Here is a 26,535-nt window from a genome sequence, read left to right as displayed (position 1 = left end):
ACACAGTATATAGCTTTTTTTAATTTTCTCCTTAAGGTTTTATTTTAAAAATTAAAGAGATGTTTATGTAATGTTAAAGACATGTTTTATGTAATGTTTAAATTCTGTTTCTAAGCAAATCACATATGTTTATGGCACTGATCATTCCATGATATTAGCTCAGAGGCTGGTTTTTATCACTGGCCTTTAGTCCAAAAACAATCATTGTTATTATCCTCCGGAATTTTGTATGTTAAGCAAAGTATGTCCCTAATCATTAATCGTAACAAAAATCAAACATTAAGGGGATAAAAAAAATTATTTTATTTTTTAATTTTATTCTACAACAGTCGTAGGACAGCTGATCCAATTCAGATTTTAAAACTACCAGTGTTCAACTCCGTAACTATGTAATTTTGAACCCAATCCAGAAGGCAAGGGAACTCCAAGATCAAGTATTGGGAGAAATTTTGCCTTCGGAGAGGACTTTTTTTTTATAAAACTAACCCGCATTTACGTTACTTGGAGAGAGAAACCACGAGAATCTTCCATGGTTAGTCTGATGGCAAAGGAACTCTAACCCATGATCCGACTATCTCTGAGGGTATTTCGCGTCGGCACTGTCGTCGGTCCAATCCGACTGCAAATTCGTATCTTCCTGCCATTGCTGCGATTCGAACCCGGTTCGCCTCATTGAGAGGCAAACACTCTATCCCCAATGTCAGCATGGCTCAAATCAAATTACTTTAGTTTTAATAATATCCGTCGTTGAATAGCCAACACAATTTTGAGTTTACGACTAGTAAAGTTCAACTCCGTAACCTTGTAATTTTGAACCAATCCAAAGGACAAGGAAACTCCTGGATCAGTACCCCCAGAGGTATTGGTTTGTGATGGGAGCATGGAGGACTTTGCATCTGGACAGATTTAACGCGTCTAACGGGGATAGAACCCACGAACTCTTGGACATGAGCCCAGTGCCCTACCAACCAGGCTATCCCGGCCTTAATTACTTTAGTTGAAAAAAATAGAGAGATTTCGCATGATTCGTATCTCGCATGATTTAACAATGGAGGTCCGAGTGTGTTTTGTAGTAACTGCACTGCGCAGAACTAACGAGAGGACACATGAGAGCTATACTACGGTCAAATCCTTAGCAAGGAATATTTCCAATAAATTGTATGAATTATGATAAAGTATAACTCAATGTTTAGATATTGTGACTTTGGTTGTTCTTGAATAAAGTCTCAAGGAATATGTTTCTTGTATATCAACAGGTGTGTCAAGGTGGCATGTGTGTACACATTCAGAGATCTCCTGGTACATTGAGAAGTGGCGTGATTGATGGGGGATGGAGTGCTTGGTCCTCCTATAGTCCGTGCACATCAGATTGCGTAGCCAGAGGATCTGCACCTGCTGTTGGAATAATGGTATCCACTAGAAGATGTGACAATCCACGGTAAGAGTATTCTATCATTTAACTATGTTTTAGTAAACTGCGTGTTGACTTTAAATATAGTATCATATAGTAAGTTAATGCATGCATATAGCCTACGCTGGAGTGAGCTTATAGTCAATAATACATAAGTAGATTTTATATATAATTGAAATATAATAGGTTAGATCTGCATACAATTTACTTACAACATGCTCTAATAAACATGCTCTGGAAATGTAATTGAAAGACGTAGGAAAATGTACTTTTAAGCCACATATGTAATATATGTAGCATTTTTTATCATAAACAGTTAAGTAGTACTTTTTCAGATATAAAATTTATGAATGTTTTGAATTTCCTCTAAATGTTAATCGTTATGTTCAGCGAAATTTTTATGAGTTTAACTAACTAATTAAAAAGTATAACAATTAAAATTGCTTAAAAATTAGGAACTCAAAGTATTCATGAAGTTTGTTAAGGGTTTATAATTTTAAAATACCTTATCATTCTAATTCATATCATAATTTTAGTTTAATACAAACCCTAAATTCTTTACAGGCCTCAAAATGGCGGCAGATTTTGTGTTGGTAAAGACAGACGAGTGCTTACTTGTGATGCAACAAGAGTAAGTTTACGTTAACTTATATTCTCTCGTTATTGAATTAATTAATATTTTGGAAATTAATTAAATGACATTTATACTAATTGGATTAATTAAGCGAAATTAACTTACAGTTAGATAGTTCAGAAAAAAATTGCCATTTAAAATTGAATTGGAATTAAATGCGTCACATTGAGGTGAACAAATCCTCTATAAATGGTGCCTGACATATACATCTGTAATGAAATTTTTATTAAAAAGACATTCCCTCCTGACATTCTAATATTGAACATTCCCTCTTAGTATTCCAACATTGAGCATTCCATCTTACCATTAGCAATTCAATCTTCCATCCATTAGCATTCCATCTTAAATTCAATCTTATTTAATACAAATTGTTTGTTATACATAAATTCCTTCTTAATGAATCACTGCCGTTGTGAATCATGAGTTAAGCGCAGTGCAACTGCATCTGACTATCGTGTCATTAGACATGGCATTAATATTTAAAGTCAATTTATATTTTAATTTCAGTTTGATTTCTTTTCCTTTCAGATATGTGCTTTATCGACCAGAAAACTTATGCTGGATGAATTCATTAGTGACACTTGTCGTCAAGCGTCAACCAGAGACAACACTTTGGAAATCACAGGAACTCAATTCCCCAGTCAAGAAAGTAAGATATTCACAAAAACTAAACAGGTTCATAGATACAGTTGTTTCTAGTGCTTATTTGTTTGCCAATTTTCCAATCCAGAAAGTAAGATATTCCCAAAAACTAAACAGTTTCATAGATACGATTGTTCCCAGTTCTTATTTGTTGTCAATTCCTAATGAAAGAAAGTGAGATATTCATCAAAACACTACAGGTTCAGAGAAACAATTGTTCCAGTGCTTATTTGTTTGTCAATTTTTCAGTCAAGAAAGTAAGATATTCACAAAAACTAAACAATTTCATAGATGCAGTTGTTTCGAGTGCTTATTTGTTTGCCAATTTCCCAATCCAGAAAATAAGATATTCACAAAACCTAAACAGTTTCATAAATATGATTGTTCCCAGTTCTTATTTGTTGTCAATTCCCCATGAAAGAAAGTTAGATATTCATAAAAACACTAGAGGTTCAGAGAAACAGTTGTTCCAGTGCTTATTTGTTTGTCGATTTTTCAGTCAAGAAAGTAAGATATTCACAAAAAGTAAACAGTTTCATAGATACAGTTGCTCCTAGTGCTTATTTGTTTGTCGATAAAGTCGTTACAAAAACTAAACAGCTTCATAGATACAGTTGTTTCTTGACCTTATTTGTTTGCCAATTCCTCACTCCAGGAAGTAAGATATTCACAAAAACTAAACGGGTTCACAGGTACAGTTAGTTGTTTCTAATTCTTATTTGTTCGTCAATTCCCTAGTTAAGAAAGTAAGATATTCAGAAGAACTAAATTATTCTTTGTGCTTATTGTTGTATCAGATTTAGACTTTTCAATAATCCTTTAGAGCTAGAAGATTTCTGTAGAATTATTGTAAAAGTTATTTACTTATAGTTTTATTTCATTTTATCACCACCGTTGTACAGTCAATTTTTAACAGAGTTGTAATTGAACGGACTTAACGGAGTTGTGTGTAATTTCGAACTAATATAGAAGAACTCTTAGATTAAATTTCACTCAAATTATCTTTGTAGAAGTCATTTTTAAACGTAAAACGTTCTTGATTACCAAAATAATTTGGTGACACAATTACATTTAATTGAAACTTGTCTTCTACGGGCGAAAAACATTCAATCCACTCAGAAAATACATGCCTAGTTTGAAGACACGTTTACTATGCATTATTTTACTATTATATTACTAACTTTATTTTACATTATTTACTATTATTACTATTTTTATCTACTATTATATTGCAATTAAATTATTTTTTTAGTGGATTATAGGAAACCCTGCATAGTTTAAAAACTGAAATAAATATACATAACATGAGTGACATTGAAAGTAATTCATAAGAGACAGTTAAAACAATTAAAGTTACTGTAATAAATATGCATAACATAAGAGACATTGAAAGTAATTCATAAGAGACATTTAAAACAATTAAAGTTACTTTAATAAAATTACATAACATAAGAGACATTGAAAGTAATTCATAAGAGACATTTAAAGCAATTAAAGTTACTGTAATAAATATACATAACATAAGAGGCATTGAAAGTAATTCATAAGAGACATTTAAAACAATTAAAGTTACTGTAATAAATATACATAACATATAAGAGACATTTAAGGTAATTTTTGTTTCCAGATTCACACTCCTGTTACGTCTGGTGTCACAAACGAGGAGGAGGTTATATGACTCAAGGATGGACAATACCTGATGGCACTCCTTGTTGGAGAGGTTATAATAATCAAAATATGTATTGCGTGAAAGGCGAATGTCAGGTAAGTAAACAAAATCTGAAGTATACATTATATATCTATATATATACAATAAAGGCAAGAAGGATAGAAGGAAAAGATTGGCAAACGAAGAAAATAATAAAGATTAATGACAAGAGAAGAAGAAAAATTATTAAAATAAAATTATTTTTAAAAATATCTTTATTTGTCTTAAAAATAGAAAAAAAATTATTAAACATTTGGAAAATAAAATTTCAACGAAATTCAAAGCAATTTTTTTTTGTTTTTCTGTTTTCCGAATGCTAAAAAAAAAAATTTTTTTAAGGTAAATAAAAAAAAAGTTTAAAAATAATTCGATTTTAATATATATATATATATATATATATATATATATATATATATATATATATATATATATATATATATATATATATATATATATATATACTTATATATATATATATATATATTATGGTACTGAAAAAGACCGAAATCTGCAGAATGTGAGTCACCGGTGAATGTTAACAATGACGTAATCGTTTTGGTGAATGTATGAAATATTTGTTATGTCCGATTTGATCTTAATCTATTCATTGATATTTAAATATTTATTCGATATTTCAATATTTATTCGATACTTCAATGTTTATTCGATATTTTAATATCCAATTCGGATAGATAATGAAAAACAACTGTGTAGGGAATACCGGGTAATGGCACTTTAAGAAATTGTCAGAGAAGGGAATGCAAAGCAAGTATAAAATGGGTAATGGTACTTAATTTTAAAAAAAATATCAGTGTAGGAAATATCGTTCAAGTATATTACAAACGAAGATTTTTAATCTTAAAAAACACCAGGATGGAGAATACCAGTTATTATCCCCACATCCGCCCGGTATTCCCAACACTGGTGTGTTCTTCCCAATCTACTCAAATTGGATATTAATATATCAATTATTAAATTAATTTTCAAATTGGACGTAACAAATATTTCGGACATTGCACCTTTCCTTTCCGACTTCCAGATAGAAAGTTTATAGCTGCTTATTGTGTGAGGCGATATTTTCAAAGAAATAATTTTGTTTTCAATAAAGGAAATAAAAAATATTATTTCTTAGCTCAAACGCACTGCATTTCATAAGAAGTGAAGATTGTAATAAAATTTAGTTTTAGTTGTTTATAGATATATTGTTAAAACAGGGACCATGGTTACTATATTTGAAAAAAACTCACTTTTTCTGCAATCCTGACTTAGCCTTTTATTTATTTATAACTATTTGTTCTTGTTTCATTAGCCATTTGATTATATCGGTTATAATCTTTATATATTTTAGCCATTTGATTGCAACGGTTATAATTTTCATACATGTTTAGCCATTTGATTGTAACAGTCAAAATTTTCCTACTGATTTTATATAATTTTAGTCATTTAATTCTAACGGTTATAATTTTCATAATAATTTTCAAATAGTGTTAGCCATTTGAATGTAACGGCTATAATTGTCATACATTTTTAGCCATTTGATTGTAACGGCTATAATTGTCATATATTTTCAGCCATTTTATTGTAATGGCTGTAATTTGCATATATTTTTAGCCTTTTCATTGTAATGGCTATAGTTGTCATATGTTTTTAGCCATTTGATTGAAATGGCTATAATTTTCATATATTGTAACCGCCTTTTGATTGTAGCCGCTATAATTTTCATGTATTTTTAGCCTTTCGATTGTAACGGCTACAGCACGGACAGCGCTAACGACTTGAGATGCTCTTCAAGTAAGATTTAACATCTAACTCATTAAAATATCATATTTAATACAAAGTCTGATCCATTAAGAAATCAATGCTTCTTTTTTTGTATCATTTTAGCTGTATCAGGTGCCTCTGCTTTATCCCCGGGTCCTCAACCATCTCTATCTGAATCTGGTTGGGGCCCATGGCACAAAGTAAGCCAGTGTAGACCTTCTTGTATGGCTAAAGGAAAAGGATTCCAATTGGTGTCTAGAGAATGCAATTCAGTGTAAGTAGTTGCACTTGCACTTACAAAAATTGAATGGCGTAAAATGATTAATACTTTTGAAAATGAATCTTATTTTAATCTAAAATATTTTAATCACACATGTTGAAAAATAAATATCGAATCTAACACTGAAAAAATCTTGCAAATCACTTTTATATCTGAAGAGCTTAGATTGTTATCGAAAGTTGTTTATACGTATATGTTCTCACCTTTGAAAAAAAATCTTAAAATAAATTTAAAAAAATTACTTGATTATTTAAAAATTTAAGCAGTTCATATGTTCATATTTACATTTACATATGTTCATATTCTCATATTTCATATCTTGAAAATCTGCCCTGTAAATGCCTGAATTGGCAAAATCTTAACACAGGTGGACATTGAAAATAAAATCAAAAATATTTTGGTACCTTTCAAACAATAACGTTTCATTGTTCAAGCAGAAAAATATTTCAAAAATAGTCTAATGTTACCTTTACTAAGCTACTGTAAAAAAAATATTTAACCCTAAATTAAAACTCCTTTAACAATCACAGCAAAATTTTAACACATACTTGAACACGACTGTCTTATTTTTAAACCAGATTTTTGTGACAAATAGTTGTTTGAAACCTCTTTTCAGTACTGGTTGTCCTGGTCAACGAGACACTTTCCAGCTATGTGACGCTCCCTTAACGGTATGATCTTGATATTGTGATATAGTACGAAATTCGAAATTAAATTTAAAAAAACAGTACCTCTATTTATTAATAATATTCTCTTTTGCAGACATGTGGTACACCTAAATCTGTAGATCAGTATGCCAATGAAGTATGTCAAAGATACCGAGTAAAATATCCAACTGTACTCAGCGGGAAAGGAAGACAACTACCACCACAACCCGGCAAGTCTTGATCGAAATTTTAATTCAGCATAAGTCTAGTACCACTTTTTAAAGCTATACATAGATAACATTTCTTAAATTCAGCGTAAAGCTACTACCACTATTAAATCTGTACATAGATAACATTCCATAAATTCAGCATAAAGCTAGTACCACTATTAAAGCTATACATAGATAACATTTCATAAATTCAACAAAAAGCTAGCACCTCTATTAAAGCTATACATAGATAACATTCCATAAATTCAGCATAAAGCTAGTACCACTATTAAAGCTATACATAGATAACATTTCATAAATTCAGCATAAAGCTAGTACCTCTATTAAAGCTATACATAGATAACATTTCATAAATTCAGCATAAAGCTAGTACCACTATTAAAGCTATACATAGATAACATTTCATAAATTCAACAAAAAGCTAGTACCTCTATTAAAGCTATACATAGATAACATTTCATAAATTCAGCATAAAGCTAGTACCACTATTAAAGCTATACATAGATAACATTTCATAAATGCAGCATAAAACTAGTACCACTATTAAGCTCCACATAAATAATATTTAAATCTCTTGACTAACTACTTCTCATTTTAAAAATGTTCACCTTCAACCTATATCAAATGATGTAGATAGTAAAGTTGGTACTACTGTCTTATGTATGGGGTTTTTATTTTATTACCGGCATAGAACACCCGACCTAATTCTGAGTTTACGATTACCAATGTTCAACTCCATAGTCTCGTAATTTTGAACCCAATCCAGAAGACAAGGAAACTCTTGGATCAAATATTGAGAGAAATTTGCCTTCGTAGAGAACTTTTTGACGAAACTAACCTGCATTTGCGTTATATGGAAAGGAAAATCGCGAAATCCTCCCACGGTTAACCCTACGGCAGGGGGACTCTAACCCCTGATCCGTCTACCACTGAGGATGGCCTCATTTGGATGCGAGCGGGGCTTTTATGCCAATCCCAGAGTTGCCACGGACAACGGCATATCCAAAAATGATTTTATTGTTACCTTGAATGAGCTAAGCCAATCAATTTTAGTAGCACTGACAATGTTTACTTTTGACTTTTTTAAGCTAAACTGGTAGCTAATTAGATAAATAAATAACCACATATTTTAATCATAAATGCGCGACCACTATTTTTCACTATCGTAAAATGGGTGTCGAAATCCGGGTCTAAAAATAAGACGGGTGAAGTTAAAAACTGATAGTAAACCATTTCATTTTTACTTGGCTTTCCAAAAAGGTAAATAAAGCTATAACCATTTTCAATTGTAAACTATTTATCTCTATATAGTCTTTCTACATCTTCATATTTTTGATAGGCGCCTGAGGCCATTGTGATGATTAGTGGCCGGAAGGACTTTTTATGGGGAAAGAGCTTTATTGTACATTACTTTATAAGGCACTGGTGATGATGCGCGATATTTACAGCTGTGCAATGCGGATGAGTAAAATGTAGTTGTATGTACAGATGATGGTGCTTTAGCTTTCTGGAATAAGTTACCTATTGATGTTCAGACATTGTGTCGAATTATGCTATCTTCTTTTAAGTTAATAAAGAGAAAAACATCATCAAAATGGCGGCATGGTATTTTATGACTTTCTCAAAAATGTTAAATAAGAATGCTGCTATTGGTCTTATTGTGCTGTCTTCTTTAAAGTTTACTAGGAGAAAATCATCATCAAAATGGATGGGATGGTATTTTATGACTTTCTCAAAAAAGTTTAAGAAGGCTGCTATTCTTCTTCTTTAAACTTTTCAAAGAGAAAAACGACATCAAATGAGTAGCATGGCATCTTCTGGCTTTCTCAAAAGCATTGAAGTTAAATTTCGCAGTTTGTTAATCAAGTCTGTCTATGCTGAGGTCCCTGTGAATGCCGTTATTTCAGGCATACCACCTGGCCTTAACCAACACTCTGAGAATGTTGATTAATCGTAGCTATGTTACGTATGTTGATGCATGTGTGTTGATTACTTTGTTACGTATGTTGATTAATCGCAGATAATTGACATCCCCAGAAAGTAGACAAAAACCAGTTGGTAATTCAGGAATAGCGACATTTGCAGGGATCTCAGCATTGACAGACTGTACCAACATATTGCCAAAACGTTAACTTTCATGAGAAAGTCAAAAGATGCCTTTCCGTCCAATTTTGATGATATTTTCTTCTTCAAAAACTTTAAGGAAGACAGCACATTAAGACGAATAGCAGCATTCTTGTGTAGGGATGCCACAATGCCTAAACATCAATTGCTATTTTAATCCATGAAGCTTAAACATCATAATCTGTACATACAGCTACATTTTACTCAAATGCCCAGAAAGTTAGCAAGAGAAACTGCATAATATCGGAAGTAAAAATACCTACTTATATCGTAGATATTTTACTTTTTCTTATACTATCCCTTATATCGTAAATATTTTACTTTTTTTTATTCCCTAAAACAAGCTCGAATTATTTTTTTTTTACTAGTTTCTACTCTTTATACGCTTCGATGTATGTAAATTTTTAATCTGAGCGTTAGGGTAAAGGTTAGGAGAAAAACAATTTGCGATGATATTTTAAATTTACCAGAAAAGTAAACGTGAAAATGTGAATAAGCACCTTTTTTTTTAGAAAGACATAACTTTAAAATTTTAATTGTAAATCTCGGTTTTTAAACAATGTCTCTAAATATTTGCAGGTAATCCCCATTCCGCCTGCATTGTTGCATGCCAAGATAGAGTGTGGCAAGATACTCATTACCAAATGGATGTTTATGAGGACGGGAAATTTCCTTTCGGAACCGATTGCAGTCCTGATCACCGGACAAGGGGCTACTGCTTAAATGGCCGCTGTTTGGTATAATGCTGATTTTCATTTACATTGTTTTACTTATCTCCTCTTTCCTAATTATTTATGTTTTTATGCATGTTTGAAATCACAGCTATTCTAATTCATGAGCTATTAGTGCAACGTGATTTTGCTAATAATGTGCCTTGCGTGACTCTAGCGTTCTTTTAAACTAAACTTATAGATCTTATAAACTAACGTACTGTGACTTAACTTATTTAGCGATAGTTTAATTCCATCCAGATATTCTTATTCTTCAATGATAATCGTAGTTATTCTCATTTATAAACCTTAAATTACTAGTTCGGAGTGATTTTAGCCTATTGTAACTAGCCTTCTCTTAAACTAAACTTACAGAACTTATAGAGAGATAGCTTAATTTACCCAGCTGTTCTAATTTATCAAAAATAATCATAGTTATTTTAATTTATTAAAATTAATAACTGGTGCAGCGTAATTTTAACTCATTTGTGCCTAGCGATCTAATAAACTAAACTTACAGAACTTAGCTAACGTACTGTAACTAAACTTATTAAGAGATAGCTTAATTCATCCAGCTATTCTAATTTATCAATAATAATCATAGTTGTTTAATTTATAAAATTTAATAACTAGTGCATCGTAATTTTCACCCATTTGCGCCTAGCTCTCTAATATCTACTAAACTTATAGAACTTATAAAGTAACGTACTGTAATTAAACTTAGAAATAGTTTTATTCATCCAGCTATTCTAATTTATCAATAATAATCATAGCTATTCTAATTTTAAAATACTAATTAGTACAAAATGATTTTACCCCATATGCTTAAAGTTTTCTTTTAAACTGTACTTATGGAACTTATAGGCTAACGCACTGTAACTAAACTTATATAAAGATAGCTTGATTCCTCTGGAAATAATTTTATGAGATGGTGATATTACTCTATCAAATTAATGGTTGTCTTAAAATAATTCGTTAAATAATTTTTTTACAGCATTTCAATGATGATGGCATTCCGGCATCGACAGGTTAGTATTCATGCATTGGCTTGTTTTTATTCTCTCTTAAATATTTACTACCAAGCGAAATAATGAGCAATGCAAACAAGGTTTTCATGGATCTTAATCCAGTAACGGTTATATAACTGCGATAATACTACAAAAAACTTTATATCAAGAGAAATAATGAACAATGCAAATAAGGTTTTCATGGATCTTAATCCAGGCTTTCCCTGCAATGTATAATATATTAAACGTGTATAACATATAAAATATATTATAGCGTATACACAGGTAGGCAGATAGTGTTTTAAATCAGGTGCATTTATTTATTTATTTTTAAAAAATGATATGTAGAAAAAAAACAGTAACAGTATTCTTTCGAAATCCGTATTTTAAAAAAAAATAATCTTTTTTTCAATTTTAAGACTTTTTTTAAGTAGTTTATCTCTGAGTTTTGTGAACGTTTATTTTCTGCAGATGGAGTTATTTTATTCCGTAAACATGTGAAACGAAAGTTACATCTGATAAACGATTTACCGTTGTCCAACATACTGGGAAATTTTAACATATAAAAGCAATACTGATTGATAAAAATTTTGGATTTTTATGTGTTTTTTATTACTTTTATTGTCACTATATTTCCTTATAATTATTATTTTAAACATAGTTTATTTTGGGCGTAATATATACTTTGGTTCAACGTTAACTTAAGTTCAACTTGCATCCATTATACACAAACTCTCAGGTTTCTTTTTTTTTTTTTTTTTTTTTAATCCTGTCTCACGTACTGCCGAACTAGTCTCCCAAGATCCCTAAATGGAATCAATTGTTTTGGTGCAAAAGCAAGCTCAAAATGAGGAAATTTAAAAACACGAAAATGATGGTAAATTTATAATTACACTCTCTTTTCAATGTTTTGGTGACGCACAGTTTTGAAAGATAATAAGTGCTCTAATTAAAAAATAGTTATCTTAATTTGGAATTTTACCTTTCTCTTACTGCGCTTAGTATGATGAAGCTATTCTGGTTCAGTTAATGTACCAGCCGTAAGGAGAAGGTTAAACTTGATGAAATTAATACATTCTTTGGAGAGTGACTTCTTTAGTTGTAACTATTAATGTGGTTAATATAAGTTCTTAAGAATTAAAACTTACGCTAGTTTAAACAGCTTAATTTACAACTCTAAATCTTGTTTTCAGGATATAAAATTTCAAATACTTGTCCATATCTAATTTTTTCTCTTTCATGCATAGAAAACACTCCAATGTATGATATTCGAAGATATCTGAGCCGAATCAGACGCGATACCTCAGGTAGCAATCACGTAATGAATGGCATAAATAACAACCATCTCATCGCTTACAAGAAATGGTACGCCTCCATGCATGGGTCTAATAAAGTGTACGCCAACAAGAAACAATGGAGAACCAGCACCACCAAACTTGTCTATGGATGGGTAGTGGAAATGTCTGAATGCAGCTCACCATGTGGTGGAGGTAATAAACTCTCGCGTAGCACTCACGTTTTTTATCTTCAGCGTTCATTGTTCTGTTGTAACCCTGTAGAGCAGCTCAACTTACGTGAGTGTGCGCGGTAACTCTGTAGAGCAGCTCAACTCACGTGAGTTTGCGCTATGTTTCGCGAGGATGAGAAATCATTCTATAAGAGAAATTTTGCACTTCCACATTCATTGTTCTGCTGTGTAACTCTGTAGAGCAGCTCAACTCACGTGAGTGTGCACTATGTTTCGCGAGGATGAGAAATCATTCAATAAGAGAAATTTTGCACTTCCACATTCATTGTTCTGCTGTTACTCTGTAGAGCAGTTCAACTCACGTGAGTGTGCGCTATGTTACACGAGGATGAGAAATCATCCTATAAGAGAAATTTTGCACTTTCACGTTCATTGTTTTGCTGTAACTATGTAGAGCAGTTCAACTCACGTGAGTGTGAGCTATGTTACGCGAGGATGAGAAATCATTCTAAAAAATAAATTTTGCACTTTCACGTTCATTGTTCTGCTGTAACTCTGTAGAGCAGCTCAACTCACGTGAGTGTGCGCTATGTTACACGAGGATGAGAAATCATCCTATAAGAGAAATTGTGCACTTTCACGTTCATTGTTCTGCTGTAACTCTGTAGAGCAGCTCAACTCACGTGAGTGTGCGTTATGTTTCGCGAGGATGAGAAATCATTCTATAAGAGAAATTTTGCACTTTCACATTCATTGTTCTGCTGTAACTCTGTAGAGCAGCTCAACTCACGTGAGTGTGCGCTATGTTACGCGAGGATAAGAAATCAGGATGAGAATCTAAAGATGAAGACGTATTAAAAACATCGAAACTAGTTTGATTGCTTAGTGGAATTTGGAAGTGTTTCTTAGTTAGTAGGAAGTGTTTGGAAGTTCTCTGTTTCATTCTGCAATCAAACATGTTTAGATGTTTCCAGTTCCACTTTTCTCAATCACGATATCGTTAAATTTCGATTAGGATTTTGTTCTTTTCTGTAATAAATATTTACTCAATTCTATCAATATTTATTAACGCTTATTATTTATATTATAATAATAATTTTATTAATAAATTATATCTGTAATAAATATTTATTAGCGCCTGACACACTACAATATTTAATGAATTATGTAATGATAAAATAAAATTATAAACATGTCTTTTTCTTTTAATTTTGCAGAAAGTTATATAAAAATAAATTTTGCACTTACATATACTGGTATCAATTATGCCAAATAATAATTCTTTGTTTTTAAAGGTTTTAAAAATATTACTGTCTTATGCCAAACTGGAAGTACTGTGGTCGATGATGGTTTCTGCGCCAACATAAATAAACCAGGAGAAACAGGAATTTGGCCCTGCAACTCTCAGCCATGTACAGCAAAGTAAGCACTTTTTTTTTTTTTTTTTTTTTTTTTTTTTTTTTTTTTTTTTTGCGCATTACGTCTGTGTTTCTTCACTAAACTCTTACGTTCAGGTCCGTGCCTTTTTTTTCTCGTTTTCACCCTTTGACACAGATGGAACAACGGTGTCCTTCATAAACATATTTTTTTCCTATATACGTATATATATATACATAAAATTTAGGCTTAATCACTTAGTTGGATTCAATAAATTTGATTCAATTTTTTTAACCCCACCTGAAGATTTAAGGGCTAGCAAAATTAATAACAATACCTTAATTGCTATTTGGTTACCATTTTAATTATTGTGGGCAGTGGGAACAGAAGTAATTACTCATCTCCAAAATCTCGCCCGCATTTTATCCATATGCAAGCCGCTCTTGAATCACAAAATTATACAATACACAAGCACACAGCTTCACTGAAGCTTCCTAAACAGTAGCATCAAGCGACAACCAATACCTCCTAGAAGAGAGAAGACCTCAGCACGAGTTACCATGAACAAAATATTTGATCCTTTAGTAATCCAAAGGTAGCGAAATCTTTCTAATTACCCCCAACTGCGCAGTTTAAGTCGCTGCGTCTGACTGCTGAATTGATCCGTGCTCAGGCCTTCTCTCCTCTCGGAGCTGTTGGTCTAACTCTCTGTATTTCGAAAGAGAAATGGCAACTAGTCTAAATCTTAAAATTTAATTCTTTATCACTTAATGATTACATCATTAGTTGCAACTAAAGTGGTAGATAGCCATAGAATGCATTAATTTCATCCAGTTTAAATTCCAAATTGAAACGAATTTTTTTTTTTTTTTTTATTAGAGCACCTACAGTTCCTGACCAAATTATTAGACGTACTATAAGATTCTACGTAAAATCTACTTATCAGGTGATACTATACAGCTTTATTGTTTGTGCACGGATAAAACCGGTTTGCACTTCAAATCAATTGGTTACATTAGATGATATATAATATAAATTTGACAATTGGATAAATTAGATATTATATAAATATAGAATATTTATTACATCAGGTATTATCTAAATATATTGTAATAATTAGACCAAATTATTAGACGCACTATAGTGTTTTAATAATTGCATGTTTTGCAGATGTTTATATTCAATACTTTTATATTTAAACATACGTGTGATGGGTTTTTATTCAGGATATTTTTTGCATACTTCCCATTTGTATTTATTTTTAACGTATTGCATTACAATGTTAACCAACTGATACACGCACGTAAGCAAGTACAAACCGGTTTCAGTCGCGTAATAACAATAATGCTGTACAGTATCAGCTGATAATTAAGATTTTACATAGAATCTTACAGTCATATTCTTTCAGAACTGTGCACCACCAAAACATAGGAAAAGAGTCTATTTTCATAAATTTACTTCCAGTTTCGTGTTTTTATTCTTAATCATTTTGAGCTTGCAGCAAAAGTAATTCATTCCATTTCGTTATAGGTGGCAGATAGGATCTTGGGAGCCTTGTTCGGCAGTATGTGGGACAGGATTTCAAAAGAGAGACGTCGTCTGCGTCCAACATATATCTCAGAATATTTTATCGATGGTGCAAAATGAAGCTTGTCCTGGTCCACACCCGGAAATGATGAGACCCTGCTCCGGACTACCATGTGATGATTACAAGTAATGGTCTATTTTAACCGAGAGCATTTTACAAAGATTGAATTTTCTTCTTTTAGCCTCTTCCTTTACCAATTTTTTTTTTCTTTTTTTTTGAAAAAAAAAATACAAAAAATCAACGTATCTCCTTATTGCATTAATAAATACGATGAACTATATCGTACATGAACTATACATACTACTACTATACTACTCGTACATGAACTATAACGAAACATAATACACAAGTTCTAAGCTGAAATTTTTATATTTTTATGTGTAAAAAATATTTAATTTATCATCAGTTTAATATTATCTCGGGCAAATGAAAAAAGTTAAATATTAGACTTTGTATATGTTCACATTTTCATTAATCTGAAAAATCATCTGCATTACTTTTACTTTCGCTTGCAAACGCCATTTTTTTTTACTATTTTTTTTGTGTAAATTCAGCACCCATCGTATTGCACAAAACACGTCTGCAGTCCCACAAACAGCAAAACTCCCAAACAAAAATTGGCAAACTTCCAAGTCACAGCAGATAATCATTGTTTTTTGTTTTGCTTCCGTCCGAGTAAAAACGCATTGACGAATTCTGCTATGCCCGAGTTTACTCGATATAATGAATATTTGCAATCTATACATACCCGAGTTAACTCGGGATAATGAATATTTTCAATCTATACATACCCGAGTTAACTCGGGATGATAAATATTTGCAATCTGTACATACCCGAGTTTACTCGGGATAATGAATATTTGCAATCTATGCATACCCGAGATAACTCGGGATAATGAATATTTGCAATCTATGCATACCCGAGTTAACTCGGGATAATGAATATTTGCAATCTATACATAACCGAGTTAACTCGGGATAATGAATATTTGCAATCTATACATACCCGAGTTTACTCGGGATAATGAATATTTGCAATCTATACATACCCGAGTTAACTCGGGATAATCAGGGAAGCAGTTAATAAAAGAAAATTGTACTATTTTACATAAAAGGAAAAACAAATATTCTAATTGTGTATTTATTCAACCAGTAATAACGATTTTTTATAAAGCCTCATCTTTAGAAATTTGCATGATCAAATATGTTAAGGAGAGTCATTAGGGCTTACATCAATAATACTAAAACTGACCTTTTTTTATGTATCTTTTATAAGAAACTTTTTATGATATCGCTTTTTAATTTTTTGGAGATATATTTAAAATTATATTAGTTGTATGCTGTGATCATGTTTCAGCGTTAACAGGAATACGGTTTGAGATATGAAAGATTTTTTATTTAAACTTTTTTTAAAAAGTTCTTAGTTCATAATTTTTGTCCCGTAGTGGACTGATCATGAAGACACGGTTCCCAGTAGAACACTGAAGTGAAGCATCACCAGCTGCGGTCAGTAAGCCGGTGGGTGACCACTTTGATCTGCCTGCATAAGAACCGAGGGTGCCCGGTATCGGTCCTCGTTAAACTGTTCTTCTGTAAAATGCCCGACTTCGCGCGCAGGTCGTCAAATATCCCCTCTGCAGAGGATCAAAATTGCGATGACATGTCTTCAGATCATCCTCAGAGATGTTTCCCAGACAGTCGCCAATAGCCCATTGTACAGCTCTAGTGTGACATAAATAAAAGAACCTACCTACCTATCATAATTTTCTTTAAACTTTTCTGCCAAAGATATGTATTAATAGCTATCACAGTGTAAACATGTGTAGGTAAATATTCCGTGGGGAAAAAACTGGCGTAATATTTTGAAAGGTTGAAAAAAGGTATATCGAAAAAGGTCATTTTTAGCATTCTTGGTATATGCCACCTTAACTCACTCGCCTGGCAGTTTTGGTGTTTTACCCTTACCGCCGCAACTAGAACTTCACCTGCTCATTGATTACCCGTTAGAGTATAAATATAGAAATGTAAGTTAAAGTTTTAAAAAAAGTTTCATAAATCAATGTTAGTGCAGAAACAATAATTTTATTTACTATCTCAAATAATTAAGTAAATAATCCCAAGAAATTAAAGCAGTAATATATTACTTGAATAAAGGTTTACTTTGCTTCAGAAATATATAAATTAGATAGAACAATCAACATGTTTCAGCTGTCAAAAACAGGCACGTATTTTCAAGACTTGCCCGACGAGGAAATGCATTTTAGCCTGATTTGTCTCTCTCGGCCACTGTGGTTTTTCTTGTTCTTTTTTTTCTTCCTGTTACTATGGCTACTACTGAATCGACTTTTACTAGTTTTGTTTCTCAACTTTATATTTCCATTTTTTTTCGTTGGCAACTTACCGTTTTATATTTCAACTCACCTTTGTTTCGTCTCATTCACGTTTGATAAGTCTTGAAAATGGGAGTCTGCATTCGAGCGCTTGTAACGTGTCAACTGTTATTTCCAATTCGTATATTTTTGAAGTCGAATGAAATTTTTAATCTAGTAATATCTCTGATAATGTTTACTGTGCAGTAGTGTGAAACGAAATGTTTCACAGTACAAAAAGAACTGGTATAATAGCCTGCCTCAATCAAAAGATTACTGAAATTTTCAAACTGGCTCAAAAATAGTCAAGGTAATGTTTTGGAATTAGTACACTACAATTATAAAAACATATGGTTCAAAAAATGGCTAATTTTAAAAAGGGCGTCAAAACGGCAGTCCGTATACAGCCTAATCTTGCGAGGCTGAAGGAATACGTTAACCAAAATTGTTTCAATCCAACAGTTTCAGTGTTCTCAGAACTTCGAGAATAGGTTTTCTTATAGTTTGTCTATGTAAAGAAATGCCCTAGCCATTCGTCTGGAGTAGTGGTGGTGGCTATGGTTACGAGGTTTAACTATTAAGACACTATTTAAGACAGGTTTTGGATTGGGTCGACGATTGAAAGGGAATTAGAGGAGAGAGAAGCTCCCCTCTTTGAAAAGCGCTATTTCTTGTTTCCATTGCAGCAGACGACCTTAGACTTAGTGGAGAGGGGAGTGCTTTCTATAGACAAACTTTACACCAGGGGGATGAGTAACAACAACTTACACTTCACCTTCTTATTGAAGACCTGTTGGAATTAACCCTTAACGGACCAATGCCTCCATAAAAGCGACATTGCACTTTTACTTATTGGGTGCAATACAGCGCATATGGTGTGTAAATTCATTATATTGTTTTATCACATTTATTGTGGTCATATTTGAAATTAGTTAATATATGATTAATTGTGTAGTCATAATTATTATAATTAATCGCTATAATTACACCTGGTGGTAAGCAAAACACTTCGTTAAGAATTATTTCGTAAAAATAAAAGCTTACGAACAGCAAGTCAAACAGCAGCAGCATCTTTCTTTACCCAAATTTCTCTGAGACCAAGAGGCAATATAACAAAGATTATTATTTCAAAAACTCAAATTAATTAATAACTAAATAATTAAAAATTGAATAATTAAAAAGTGAATTAATAATTAAATAATTAATAATTGAATAATTAATAATTAAAATTGAATAATTAATAATTAAATAATTAATAATTAATTTGAATTAATAATTAAATAATTAATAATTCAAATTAATTATTAATTTATAACCAAATTTGTAAATATAAAAGATTTAAATCAAAACCTTTATGCTGTTAAAATTTAATTTGTATTTTATAAATTATATTTTAAAAAATGCAATAAAGATTATAATTTCAAATTTAGATTATTATTTCAAAAATTGAAATTAATTAATAACCAAATAATTAATAATTTATAAATAAATAACAAATAGTTAAATAATAATTAAATAAATAATAATTTAAATTAAACTAAATTTGTATACATGAAAGATTTAATTCATAGCCTTATTGCTGTTAAAATTTTATTTTTACTTTTATGCTTTTTACTTGCTGTCAAAATTTTATTTAATTTTTACTTTTTGTCATATGCTGTGTTTTGTCGATTTAGAGTTATAATTTTATTAGAAAAAAATTTAGTGTCGTTTAAGAAAAAAGGAGACCTAAAAATAAACAGCTCTTATCTAGAATAATAGATGGTTAGTTAGTCAGGTGGTTAGTTCATTATTCTGTAATTTTTTCCATGTTTTCTCTATATTTTGAACTTATAATATATATATAACGAAATGTTTTAAATTTTGTATTTTTTTAGCAACTTTCTTTGACGCATGGATCACCTAGCTGAAAATTAGCAAAGAAATTCGAAACTGGATTAAACATTTCAACTGAATTGAAAACAATCAGCTCAATCTGTGATATATTTGTGAAGGAAGTGTGCTTTACGAACGCGTGAATGATTGGAAAGAAAGAAAAATAACTTTACAGCAAATACTTTACGGAAGTATTTAATCAGGATTAAAATATGAAGGCGAATTATAGATGTTTGAAAATAAAAAAATGTCTTTTTGACTCATTGTTTGCAGTTGTTTGTGTATGTTGTATGCTTTACCTGAAACGTGAAGTTAAAAAATTGCACTTTTTGTAGTTAGTTCTTTCGTTATTTATTACCATTGCACTTTTGTAGTTTTACAAGAAACGTTGTTTAGAAATGAGTAAAATTCCTTGATGAGAATTGAATTTACGCAATATAACTTATTGTATCGGAATTTTCATCATTTCGCTGGGAAAAAATTGCATATGACATACACATTCAGTCAGTATCAAATATTTTTGGAAATAAAATCCTTTTTTATGAATTATGTTATAGACTCTTGATTGCTTAATAAATTCTTTACAACTATAGATAGAAGCCTACATCTTTTTATACAATGAGAAAGTAGTTTCTAATTTTTGTAACTATAGTGACATAACTTTTAGTATTAATTTTTCAGTTAGACTCATTCTCATACATAAAATGTATTATGAAATATTGGGATATTCAAGCCGCATACGCAATTTACATTTTGACAGCTGATAATCGCGATCGCAGCACTCGATTACGCCATCTGTAGAGAAGACCGGTTCCCTCTCCTCCTCTTCTCAGTTGTATGGGAATGTACTATAATATTTTGGATCTTCCTAATATTTTTCATACTTAACTGTCAAAAAGATTTTTTTTTTAACTTAGACCACGCTTTCTTTTAGAACTATGCTTAACGTAGTTTTCAGCTCCATATGTTTCCTAACTGTTTTTAACCTATTTGAAAATCAAGACTAAAACTAAAGTACAGAAGAGAACCGATTATCCGGAACGATCGGGACCATCGCTATTCCGGATAACTGATTTTTCCGGTTTTCTGAATCGCGACAAAAAACCTTTTTTTTATTGTTATGCCCAACTAAAAAAAAATATTTGGAAATAATCTTAAAAAGAAGAAAAAACAATGAAGTAATACACTAATGATTATTTCCAAAATGATGGTAAGGTAAACATCTTTCAAAAAAGAAAGAAAATCCTAAAATCTTATGAGGAAAAAAATAATTTTTTTTAAAAAATGGCGGGAAAGTTTATTGAATTTCGTTCCGGTTTTTTGGTTTTCTGATTTCCGGATAACGGGTTCTGTACTGTACTTCCTTCTTCTTTGACTCTCCACACGCTACTGGTGAAAACATGCGAAGTGTTGCCATAGATAGAGAGTTCTACGCCACCAGTAGCCCATTTTGATCGCCAACAGTAAGACTTTCCAGCAAAAAGGTCGATTAATTCTATTCTACACAGTAGTTTATGGTGCCTACCTTTCAAATCCGGAAATTGAAAAATGGAATTTCAGACATATTTTGTTCCCAGCAGATCACCGAAGTCAAGCACCACTGGCTGCGGTCAGTGTGCGGGTGGGTGACCCACTTGGATCAGTCTGCGTAGGGACCGAGGGTGTGCGGTATTGGTCCTCGTTAAACTGTGCTACCGTAAAGTGCTCGACCTCGCGCGCAGGTCGTCGGGCAACCGAAGCGTGGGTGGCATCCCCTCCGCAGAGGATCAAAATTGTGATGGCATGTCTTCGGATCATCCTCCGGGATGTTTCCCAGACCGTCGCCAATAGCCCATTGTGCAACTCTAGTGCGACGTAAATTAACAACAACAACAGACATATTTTACTTTTTTTTTGGAAACGAAGACGTAAAAATGCTGTTCAAGCAAGAGAAAAATTATCCGCTGTTTATGGAAAGGATGTATTGACAGTACACCGTTTTCACAACTGTTTTGCAAAAATTTCAATACAGCAAATTTTCAATCAAGATGCACGATGATGCACCACACCAGTTTAAGCCAATGAAAACGTAATAATTAACTTATTCGAGGCATTAATTAATGCAAAGCGGCGAATGGTCACCAGTGAGATCACATAGTGAAGATAGATTTTGACCGTTTAGGCTCATTTAAAAAGCCTAAGATTTAATATTAAAGCTTGTTCTAATTTCAAGTTCTCGTTTGGCTGACCACCTGCTCCTGCACCCCAGATCCCAGGTTCAAGAAAACTGAGATGAGCACAGTAGGCCTTGGCCCTCTTTGGGCTGTCGTGCCACTGAGTTCAGTTTTTTTTAATTTTGTTAATTTATTCACAGCAAACAAGATAAAAATAATAGTTAACCTAGATCTTTTTACACCAATCAATGGATAATATTCCACTAATTTTTTATGAAGCTATTTAAAAGTCTACTTCATTATTTATTACTTATTTCCATATATATATACGTATATATATAAATAATCTTAACTTTGGTCAGCATTTTAAAACGTTAGGGGAAAATAAACACTTAAACAAATTTAGATACAACAATAGTACAAATTTTGTTCAAGCAAGCAGGTGTTGAAGTTCAATCAATGCCTTTTTTCCATCGTAGAGCAAGATCATTAGTAGATCAATTTGCAATAGTTATGAAAAAATAATGATGTTTTCATTAAAATGCAAAAATTTGTATAAAATTCAGGAGAAAAATAAATAGAAAATTTTTGTAAAAAATCAACATTTTTAAGGTAAAAAGGCACTTTAATTTAAAAAACAAATGGAAAAGAGATATTAATTGATGAAATTTAGTCTCTTGATTCTTTCTCAAGAGTGATTTTAGACCCCAGGACTGAAGAGTGATACCCGTGCGCATGTCATTATAAAAAAATTAAAAAAATCATACCTCCAATTAATACTTGATCTCATACAATTACAACATAAAAATATACATCAAGAATTATATTTCACTTGTCGATAGAGTTAATGGTTTATTTTCCCCCTACGATAACCTAATTTTATCACAGAAAACAAAGCTTGCAAAAGTTCAAATATTTTATAATTCAAGAAAATTTTTCTCCCAGTTTTTAAGATGAATTGATATTGCAATAATTACACTAAAAATATTAACTTACAATTATTTGATATAAAAACTCTATTTATTGCAAACCACAATGTATTTCTGTGCCACTCTTCCAAAAAAAGTTTGTGCACCACTTCTATTGATCATTGTATAATTTTTAAGACATAAGAACATAAAATTTTAGAATAAATACAATTTTGGAAGAATTTTTGCAAATAAACTATATGCATATTGCATTATTCATTTTTTACAATTATAAGTACTGCACAAACTATAAAAATATCTTCTGTAATTGCTAAATAATTATGTATACATTATAAATAATATGTAACTGTTAAACAATTATATTTATATATATATATATATATAATTTTTCAACATCCAGAAAATTAAACAGAATTCTACTATCAAAAAATGTTTTTTTTTTGTCTAAGTGTAACAAATATATGGTTTTTCTTAATCAAAAGTTTTTTTTTTAATATAAAAATCAGAATTTTTTTTAAACAAATATTTCTTTTCTTTCTAAATTACGTTATAAAATACACTGCTGGACAATTGCTAAGGACGGATCACAAATTGCAATGTAGCATAACATTAAGCGAGACATGAGGCCTAGTAGGATAAAATATAGTTGCCACACTATTCAGACATTAGAATAAAGAATATTTATTGTTCTGGAAAGTACAAAAGCTATGAAACATCTGAAAGAAAAAAAATATTCATTTGATGCTGCGTACGGAAAAATGGAACAATGCATCTAAATGTCAGCAGGCAACTTGAAGAAAGGTGTCAGTACGGTATATGTCCACCGTGGAGTGTGATGCAACATTCTACAGGTCGTATCATACTTTGCACAACATTATCCAGCAGCTGTTGAGACAATTTATCCCATTCCTCTGTCAGTGCACGGATGAGGGTGTTCTTGTTTGTCGGAGGATAGTTTCGACCAGCAAGATGCCTCCCCAAAGCATCCCAAACATTTTCAATGGGATTTAGATCTGGAGAACGTGATGGCCATGCGAGGCGTTGAATACCCTCGCTGTCTAGACAATCCTGAACAGCGAGTGCTCCATGACATGTTGCGTTGTCGTCCATAAAAACTAATTTATCACCGACAGCACCACGGAAAAGACGAACATGAGGAAGTAGAACTTCATCAATGCATCGTTGGCCCGTCATAGTCCCATTCGCAACCACATGTAGGCGCGTGCGGCCATTGATCATGATGCCGGTTCACACCATGACACTGCATGTCGGATATCGGTCCCTTTCCTCAATAATTTTTGGACGATAACCAGTACCACTCTCGCGCCAGATCAGTTGGTGTCTACAATCCGATGACAGACTGAACCTACTCTCATCTGAGAATAGTATGCATGCCCAGTCCTGTTCAGTCCAATTGTGATGCTTACGACACCATTGCAAACGGGCAGTACGTTGCTGTCTGGTCAATGGGACACACATAACAGGTCTACGGGCGTATAGTCCTCCTCCCTTTAAACGTCTGGCAACAGTTTTTCGGGAGATCTGCATCCCTGTGGCAGCAAGAAACTGATTTGCCACCTGCTGAGCTATGGTGCGCCTGTTCCTTTTTGCTGATAGGACGATGTATCTGTCTTCTGCAGGCGTTGTACTTCTAACACGACCTCCCCTGTGCCACCTACTACACATTCCAGTAGTTTTAAATGATTTCCACAGCCGTGAAACAACGTTGTGAGCGATGTCGAACTCCCTGGCAACATCTGTTATTTTTCGCCCTTCTTCGATCTTTCCAATAATTCGGCCACGCTTAAAATCATCTAAGTGATATCGGGAAGACATGCGGGAAATATCAAGTTCGTCAACTAAATCTTTCCTGTAAAACTTTGACTTAAAACAACAACTCTCCACACACGTCAAAACCTTTAAAGCTCTTATCAGCGCTATCACGTGATGAACAGACGTGGAAAAAAAATTTGCATACGCATAACTCTTCTTACTATATCCCATACTTATTCTAATTTTCCACATTTTGCTTTCTTTCATTTTGTGGTTGCTATGGATGATAGTGTTATCCGTCCTTAGCAATTGTCCAGCAGTGTACTTATAAAGTATTGAGTTCATAAATTAAAAATTTTAGGAAATTATATTTAAACATATTTAACAATAAATTGCAACAATTATTAATTAAGTGATTGAGTCATTCCTTGCAAGAAGGGCAAACATTATTACATTGTTCTACAGAATTAAATGATTCAGTTAATATTCATGTAAACCACATACAAAAATTTATAATTATTAATTGCATTTCAGCTGACAGTAGATCATCCGTCACAATTGTTTTTTATTACACGGTTAATAATTCTTGAACTAATAATCAAATCATAATTTTTTTTTAATTCAATCCAACTCTCTGTACATTTTTCTTTACAGCATCTTAGTTTTTAATTCCTATAGATTTTGAATCTCATATATTTTTATTTAAGTCTTGTATATATATATATATATATATATATATATATATATATATATATATATATATATATATATATATATTTATGAAATCAAACTCTGTACATTTTTCTACACATCATCTAATTTCAAGTTTTTAAATCTTATAGATTTTGAATCACAATAGCAAAATGTAACATACAGCAAATTAAAAACTGAAAGAAATCACAAAAAATGCAACTTTTAAACTAATTTAAATTTCGGAAAGAAAAAAAAACTTTGTTAAATTCATAAACAAATGTGGCCCTTTCAGCGTGCCAAACTCAGTTGATGTTTATGGTATTTTTTCCATCAAGTTTATCAGTTAATAATTCTCAAACAAATTATTCAATGTTAATTTTTTTTTATTCCATTGTAATCCCTGTAACACTTTTCTACACATCCATTATTAGTAATTTCAAGTTTTTAAGTCTTATAGATTTTGAATCGCAAAACAAAATGTAACATACAGCAAATTAAAAAGTGAAAGAAATAACAAAAATGCATTTAAAACTGTACTAACTTTTGAACGAATTTAAATTTCAAAAGAAAAAAAACTTAGCTAAATACAAAAACAAATGTAGGTCATTCAGCACGTCAAATGCTGTTAATGTTTATGTTATTTTTTCCAACAAGTTTAACAGTTAATAATTCTCAAACAAATTATTCAATAATAATTTTTCTTTTATACAATTGTAATCACTGTAACGGTTTTCTACACATCTTAGTAATTTCAAGTCTTGCACCCTGTGGCAGAATTTTTTCAAGCTTTTCTGCAGCAATTTTCTCAAGTACTAATACCTTTCTGAAAATAATTTTGAATACCGTAGCAAATATATATATATATATATATATATATATATATATATATACAGGGTATCCGCTACATTTTAGATTTTCAAATCCATGACTTTTCATGAATAATTCCAAGAATTTTTCACCGAAGTTACTATTTTCTCCACAAAAACACAACAATAAATTTAAAAAAGGATTATAATAACATTAATTGAAATGATAGGTATAACTAAAACTGTTATACTCTGCACTTTCATATTTATTGATTTTAAACTTAAAAAACAGAGTAAAGGAAAAGTGGAAACAATGAAATAGCTGAAAAATATACTAAAGCAAATAACTA

The 26,535-nt window shown here is 31.6% G+C and overlaps 1 protein-coding gene across 1 annotated transcript in view; it reads left to right on the top strand.

The window, feature by feature from the left end:
* The window catches only part of LOC107439526 (A disintegrin and metalloproteinase with thrombospondin motifs adt-2), a 109,611-nt gene extending 89,233 nt beyond the window's left edge, over positions 1–20,378 (top strand). The window contains exons 13-26 of the mRNA XM_087164522.1: positions 1,257–1,438; positions 1,976–2,042; positions 2,574–2,694; positions 4,315–4,451; positions 6,129–6,186; positions 6,280–6,430; positions 7,053–7,107; positions 7,199–7,313; positions 10,017–10,174; positions 11,142–11,175; positions 12,402–12,644; positions 13,918–14,044; positions 15,530–15,712; positions 19,834–20,378. Of these exons, the coding sequence (XP_087020648.1) occupies positions 1,257–1,438; positions 1,976–2,042; positions 2,574–2,694; positions 4,315–4,451; positions 6,129–6,186; positions 6,280–6,430; positions 7,053–7,107; positions 7,199–7,313; positions 10,017–10,174; positions 11,142–11,175; positions 12,402–12,644; positions 13,918–14,044; positions 15,530–15,712; positions 19,834–19,846 (1,644 nt within the window). The 3' untranslated portion in view covers positions 19,847–20,378. The remainder of the gene's footprint in view (positions 1–1,256; positions 1,439–1,975; positions 2,043–2,573; positions 2,695–4,314; positions 4,452–6,128; positions 6,187–6,279; positions 6,431–7,052; positions 7,108–7,198; positions 7,314–10,016; positions 10,175–11,141; positions 11,176–12,401; positions 12,645–13,917; positions 14,045–15,529; positions 15,713–19,833) is intronic.
* The last annotated feature ends 6,157 nt before the right edge of the window (positions 20,379–26,535 follow it).

Source organism: Parasteatoda tepidariorum, chromosome 5 (assembly GCF_982258835.1).
Source record: "Parasteatoda tepidariorum strain Cologne lab strain chromosome 5, Ptep-v5.0, whole genome shotgun sequence".
Lineage (NCBI taxonomy): Eukaryota > Metazoa > Arthropoda > Arachnida > Araneae > Theridiidae > Parasteatoda > Parasteatoda tepidariorum.
The sequence above is the reverse complement of the archived record's forward strand: the minus strand, read 5'-3'. Positions and strand labels throughout refer to the sequence as shown.